The sequence below is a fragment of the Silurus aristotelis genome (assembly GCF_946808225.1).
Source record: "Silurus aristotelis genome assembly, chromosome: 6".
In the NCBI taxonomy this organism is placed as follows: domain Eukaryota; kingdom Metazoa; phylum Chordata; class Actinopteri; order Siluriformes; family Siluridae; genus Silurus; species Silurus aristotelis.
This window is the reverse complement of record NC_139579.1, coordinates 1,067,365-1,074,864: the sequence shown is the minus strand read 5'-3', so window position 1 is coordinate 1,074,864 and position 7,500 is coordinate 1,067,365. Positions and strand designations below refer to the sequence as shown.

Genomic DNA, 7,500 nt, shown 5'->3' with positions numbered 1-7,500 from the left:
GTTCGATTTTCAGGGGGAAAAAAGAATCGGCATCGCCATCGATCACAGACGCATATCGACCTCAAGTCCAAGCTGTAGCCACGTAACACAACTTTATATGTCACGGAATTTCTTAATCTCAATCAGTCTGTTTCTTAATCACAGTCGACAGGACGCTATGGAAACAGAAGCGCTAACCAGATTACGCAGTGTCAACTTCCTTCTCTTTCAGGGTTTTGTCTTTTTTGGGGGCTTTTATATCCAGTCTGGTTGAAGCTCGTGGCGTGAACCTTACGCTTCTGCACGATACTGTTTTCATTTTCACTTCTGATAAAGTTGTAAAGGACTTTGGCGATCATATATGCGTAGATTCAAGCAGGCCCAGGCCTCCTCACCTCACCTACCTGACTTTACTTTAATCTCCATAAAATCTAGTGGAACACCTTCTCGGAAAAGAGTGAAGCTTATTATAATAGCACATGGAGATTAAATGTGGAATGGGATGCTAAAAAAAAGGCACACACCAATCTCAGGTGTCCACAAACCTTTGCGCTATCATGTATGCATACGATCATTGTGGTCATGCAAATTTTCACTTAAGCCCCGCCTCCTCTTATGTATATCAACCCACCACACTTAACCAATCAGAACGGTTTGCTCTGTCTCTGATTGGCTGCTGGAATTCAGAACAGAGAACAACACGAGCGTCTCTCATGTTGAGCACAAATTCGGCATCTTGATCAGGTTTTACAGATAAAACATGTGGAATAGTGGGCGGAGTCAAGCACCGGAATAGTGGGCGGAGTTTATCCCCACCACCAACACAATCAACCGTCACCATCACCGAATACACCACATATACCCCATACACCCACACACACACACACACACACACACACACACACACACCATACCCCCATACACGCAAACATCCGCCGTAAGAAGACAAAGTGGGCGGGGCTTACTCTGGGCAGCTCCAGACATGTTAATCTGAAATCCTGCTGACAAGAAAAACAACAACACCAACACACACACACACACACACACACACACACACACACACACACACACACACACACACACACACACACACACACACATTTAGGAGACAGGAAGTCTGATAATCATAAACTCCTATGGGGGCACACACACACACACACACACACACACACACACACACACTTCAAAACATAAAAAGATGTTACATACACACAAAATCTGCTTAAGAGATAATAAAGCGGGTTGAAAACAGATCTTCTGACTGTCTGCGGTACGAAGTGAACGGCACGCGCACCTGTGTGTGTGTGTGTGTGTGTGTGTGTGTGTGTGTGTGTGTTTGATAAAGTGGTTTTTCAAAACCACAACAACATCTGAAGCTCTATACTCAGCACACTTACGGAAAACCTTTCTTTTTTTTCCTCTTGGAATGTTCCCTGGAATGCCCCCCCACCCCCCAACACACACACACACACACACACACACACACAGCATGACTCAGTTGTATACTGTAAGTGTGTATGCAGGTGGACACACACACACACACATGCACATAGAAGGGTGTGAAAAACGAACAAGAAGCAAACAAACAAGAAGCAGCAATACGAAATGCGAAAAAAGCGACGGAAAGTGGTGTGTGTGTGTGTGTGTGTGTGTGTGTGTGTGTGTGTGTGTGTGAGTGTGTGATCTTGCAGGTTCTCACCATGGTCGAGCATCAAACGCGTCATGCGTTAGGGCATTGGGGGGGTCGAAGGCAAAGGTGAGAAGGAAAAAGGAGACAAAATGCTTTCATTCAATACAAGATGTTACAATGAATCCTGCGATTTCATCAGACACTCATCTCGTCCACGTTCCGTACAACTTCCGATCCTTCCCTATTTATTCCCAACCGTTTTATCCGAACGATACATGACTTCTGACATATTTACGATCTTATGCTCTTGTCGTATTTATGATCGTTATCTTTTGGATTACGATAAATCCAGACCACACACACTTCCGCCGTTTCTCTGAAAACTGGTCATTACCATCACCTGCAACATACTAATCACAATTTGTGACGTACGTACAATCGTTCTTGACATATGTGCATTCATAGTGCGATAATTCCTGAAGTCGTTTGGAGATTATAAGCGAAGAAGGCTGTGAAAGATGATATTCCTTGGTCTTACCTACAGTGATGAATACTAAAGGAATTTGGCCTGTGTTTTACCTCAGATTTATACCCCTGTCTAACAGGAAGTCCTGTTCCTGCTCGCCCTGGTGTGCTTCAAAGTCAAATAGCAATTGATAGCAATTTACTTCAAATTTTACTTGTATCAATTCACAAGGGTGCCAATAATTATGCCACACAGAATGTATATTTAACAGGGCACTGCATGTAGGATACAATGCAACATGCTTATAACATTTCTCAATGCATTTACAATCATTTTGGCATTTGCTAATACTTCACCACATGGTCATGTGAATGAACAATCATTCTCTACGAATGAATCAGACAATTCAGGATCCACATCCTACGTATTTCCAGACAAATTTACACTCGTTGACGTTTTTATGGTCTGGACGTATTTACGATTGTTGTCTGTGTACGTACAATAAATTTCAGATGTATTTAAGATCACTGTCTGTGCACGTGCTATAACTTCCAGACGTACAATAACTTCCAGATGTATCTACGATCGTTGTCTGCGTATTTACAAAATTGTGAAATCTCTCAGTGGCGGTTACGATCTTCCTCTGCCATGTAGTTTCTATACAATTAACTAAAGTCTATTATAGCCCCGCCTCGTTTCTATTTCAATCAAAGTATCGCCCAGTCAGAATGGTTTTCGTGATCCGGGCTGGGTTCTGATTGGCTGACAGAGTATAGTAGGTCAGGTAGGATATGAAGGTTAATTTTGGGGAAATCAACGATATTTAACGGCAGAATCGTATTGAATTTAAAACGCTGAGTGACCGTTATGACCGTTATGACCGTTAAAACCGTTAAACTGACCTGAGGAAAATCTCCCTGAGTGAGAGGGTTCTAGAGAAGCAGATTTAATGGAAATAATCGGCAGAATTGTGCGGATTAAAGAAAAACTGGTGAATGTGGTCCGTATTTATCGCCTCATTTCCGCGCATTAATATGGAATGAATCAGGATTTTTGGTCTTTATGCAAATGAGGGCCGGATTGAGCCGGGTTAAATAGCTAGCATCCCCGGCTAGAGGGCTTAGTGCAGTCTGGAGCAGGTGGAGCTCCAGAGCTGGTGAGGAATGTCGCGTCAGAATAGCTATAAATAAACATCTTATTAAATATTTAAAAAATATGGTAGAATCAATGACGAGGCACAAACACATGAACACGACCGGAGGAATGTCTGAGTATTAATTCCAGTGAGATTAAAGCTAAAGGCTAAACCTGCTAGCGTCTGGGAGCTAACCCGAGAGAGCCGGAGACACACCGGAAGAGAGAGAGAGAGAGAGAGAGAGCCGCGGGGACATGGCGCCCTGACAGCCCGCTGCTGCCCGTTTCCTTCTCCCCGTCTCCTCCTTACCCTGCATGCTGCTCATGGTGCTCATGGTGCTGAAGTGCTGGCAGTAGTGCGGGTGCGCGGAGGCGGCGGTGTGGCCGGCGCTCAGTGCTGAGGGCGGCGGTGTCGCGGAGCTGCTGTTCGCGCTGGGAGTCGCCATCATCGCGCCGAGCTCAGCCTCCTCCACCTCCACCTCCTCCTCCTCCTCCAGCTCCAGCACCACCTTCTCCACCTTCTCCACCGGCCTGCAGCGCAGGAACACGCACCAGGACCCGTCCCTAATAATCTAAATATATAATATAATATAATATAATATAATATAATATAATATAATATAATATAATATAATATAATATAATCAACTATATACAGAATGTATTATATTATAGAGACTGTATTATATTATAGAGACTGTATTATATTATAGAGACTGTATTATAGAGACTGTATTATAGAGACTGTATTATATTATAGAGACTGTATTATAGAGACTGTATTATAGAGACTGTATTATATTATAGAGACTGTATTATATTATAGAGACTGTATTATATTATAGAGACTGTATTATATTATAGAGACTGTATTATAGAGACTGTATTATATTATAGAGACTGTATTATATTATAGAGACTGTATTATAGAGACTGTATTATATTATAGAGACTGTATTATATTATAGAGACTGTATTATAGAGACTGTATTATATTATAGAGACTGTATTATATTATAGAGACTGTATTATAGAGACTGTATTATATTATAGAGACTGTATTATAGAGACTGTATTATATTATAGAGACTGTATTATATTATAGAGACTGTATTATAGAGACTGTATTATAGAGACTGTATTATATTATAGAGACTGTATTATATTATAGAGACTGTATTATAGAGACTGTATTATATTATAGAGACTGTATTATAGAGACTGTATTATAGAGACTGTATTATAGAGACTGTATTATATTATAGAGACTGTATTATATTATAGAGACTGTATTATAGAGACTGTATTATATTATAGAGACTGTATTATATTATAGAGACTGTATTATAGAGACTGTATTATATTATAGAGACTGTATTATAGAGACTGTATTATAGAGACTGTATTATATTATAGAGACTGTATTATATTATAGAGACTGTATTATAGAGACTGTATTATATTATAGAGACTGTATTATATTATAGAGACTGTATTATATTATAGAGACTGTATTATATTATAGAGACTGTATTATAGAGACTGTATTATATTATAGAGACTGTATTATATTATAGAGACTGTATTATAGAGACTGTATTATAGAGACTGTATTATAGAGACTGTATTATATTATAGAGACTGTATTATATTATAGAGACTGTATTATAGAGACTGTATTATAGAGACTGTATTATATTATAGAGACTGTATTATAGAGACTGTATTATAGAGACTGTATTATAGAGACTGTATTATATTATAGAGACTGTATTATATTATAGAGACTGTATTATAGAGACTGTATTATATTATAGAGACTGTATTATATTATAGAGACTGTATTATATTATAGAGACTGTATTATAGAGACTGTATTATATTATAGAGACTGTATTATATTATAGAGACTGTATTATAGAGACTGTATTATAGAGACTGTATTATATTATAGAGACTGTATTATATTATAGAGACTGTATTATAGAGACTGTATTATATTATAGAGACTGTATTATAGAGACTGTATTATATTATAGAGACTGTATTATATTATAGAGACTGTATTATAGAGACTGTATTATAGAGACTGTATTATAGAGACTGTATTATATTATAGAGACTGTATTATATTATAGAGACTGTATTATAGAGACTGTATTATATTATAGAGACTGTATTATAGAGACTGTATTATTATAGAGACTGTATTATATTATAGAGACTGTATTATAGAGACTGTATTATAGAGACTGTATTATATTATAGAGACTGTATTATATTATAGAGACTGTATTATTATAGAGACTGTATTATATTATAGAGACTGTATTATAGAGACTGTATTATAGAGACTGTATTATATTATAGAGACTGTATTATATTATAGAGACTGTATTATAGAGACTGTATTATATTATAGAGACTGTATTATAGAGACTGTATTATATTATAGAGACTGTATTATATTATAGAGACTGTATTATAGAGACTGTATTATATTATAGAGACTGTATTATAGAGACTGTATTATAGAGACTGTATTATATTATAGAGACTGTATTATAGAGACTGTATTATAGAGACTGTATTATATTATAGAGACTGTATTATAGAGACTGTATTATATTATAGAGACTGTATTATAGAGACTGTATTATAGAGACTGTATTATATTATAGAGACTGTATTATAGAGACTGTATTATATTATAGAGACTGTATTATAGAGACTGTATTATAGAGACTGTATTATATTATAGAGACTGTATTATAGAGACTGTATTATAGAGACTGTATTATATTATAGAGACTGTATTATAGAGACTGTATTATATTATAGAGACTGTATTATAGAGACTATATTATAGAGACTGTATTATATTATAGAGACTGTATTATATTATAGAGAGTGTATTATAGAGAGTGTATTATATTAGAGAGACTGTATTATATTATAGAGAGTGTATTATAGAGAGTGTATTATATTAGAGAGACTGTATTATATTATAGAGACTGTATTATATTATAGAGAGTGTATTATAGTATAGAGAGTGTATTTTAGAGACTGTAGTATGTAGAAGGTATTAGAAAGACTAACCTATAGAGAGTGCACTATATAGAGAGATTGTAATATAGAGATTGTATTATAGAGACTGTAACAATGCTAAACATATGTTGGAGTATTATTTATTATGTAATAATGCACAAAGAGTTCATGTTAAATAGATAAATGTAACGATACATAAATATCAGTTTACAATAGATTATAATCTAATAAATCACGTCCTATTTTAAAAAGAGACACAAGACTGTAGCGCTCACAGTGACACCTAGTGTACACACCTTCACATTACACCTTTACAAATCTAACGACATCACCTGGGGGTTTTACTCCAGAAAGCAGGTTATGTGACATACCGGGTAGGTCTGAGGGTAAGTGAGCAGATATCCTCAGCTTTCGGTTCCAAAAACAGAGGTAACTTTCAGGGTATGTATGTAGCATCTTAATCTCTGAACATATTTTAAATTTTGTCACAGCAGAAGTGTGGTGTCTTCATCTTCATCCTACAGTGCAAATAAAGTAAAAGTGTTTGGTCTCGCAATCTCTCAATCAGAAACCTGAAGACCTACAGACATTGTAAACAGAGTGTGGTGTTACAGGGGGCTCAAAAAATACAATGTGTCCAACAGCATTTGCATGACCATTAAACCAGAAAGAAACTCAGTGTATATTCTCAAATAAACACAACGAATAAAGACATGAGGAACATGCAAGAAAGAAGATTACAGCATATACAGTCAAATAAAACAAACGTGCTTAATGCACAAGTGAATCAATAATAAAATAATTTTTTTCAATGGTGATTTGATTTGATTGATTGAACCCTGATAAAAGCAGTAAAAAGTCACAAGTAATAGTATGATACAATGAACTAAGACACTGTCTTGAAAATATGTATTTGTACTCTGGGTTACATTAACTCTACAGTAACTCTGCATTAACTCTACAGTAACTCTGCATTAACTCTACAGTAACTCTGCATTAACTCTACAGTAACTCTGCAATAACTCTACAGTAACTCTGCATTAACTCTACAGTAACTCTACATTAACTCTACAGTAACTCTGCATTAACTCTGCATTAACTCTACAGTAACTCTGCATTAACTCTACAGTAACTCTGCATTAACTCTACAGTAACTCTGCAATAACTCTACAGTAACTCTGCATTAACTCTACAGTAACTCTACATTAACTCTGCATTAACTCTGCATTAACTCTACAGTAAC

The 7,500-nt window shown here is 36.1% G+C and overlaps 1 protein-coding gene and 1 long non-coding RNA gene across 8 annotated transcripts in view; both read right to left on the bottom strand.

Annotated features, from left to right (window-relative positions):
* The window catches only part of map2k4a (mitogen-activated protein kinase kinase 4a), an 11,774-nt gene extending 8,015 nt beyond the window's left edge, over window positions 1-3,759 (bottom strand). For 2 of the 6 annotated variants that reach the window (XM_083545245.1, XM_083545246.1), the window contains exon 1: window positions 3,520-3,759. In XM_083545245.1, the coding sequence (XP_083401371.1) occupies window positions 3,520-3,658 (139 nt within the window). In that variant the 5' untranslated portion in view covers window positions 3,659-3,759. Of the gene's footprint in view, window positions 1-944; window positions 981-1,678; window positions 1,989-3,519 lie in introns of those variants that run through there. The other 4 variants (XM_083545244.1, XM_083545243.1, XM_083545248.1 and 1 more) reach the window with 4 other exon arrangements.
* The window catches only part of LOC310728126, an 8,240-nt gene continuing 4,494 nt past the window's right edge, over window positions 3,755-7,500 (bottom strand). The window contains exons 3-4 of one of the 2 annotated variants that reach the window (XR_014534187.1): window positions 6,554-6,775; window positions 3,755-3,781 (exon numbers count right to left, since the gene is read on the bottom strand). This is a non-coding gene — a long non-coding RNA (uncharacterized lncRNA). Of the gene's footprint in view, window positions 3,782-6,235; window positions 6,776-7,500 lie in introns of those variants that run through there. The other variant, XR_014534188.1, reaches the window with a different exon arrangement.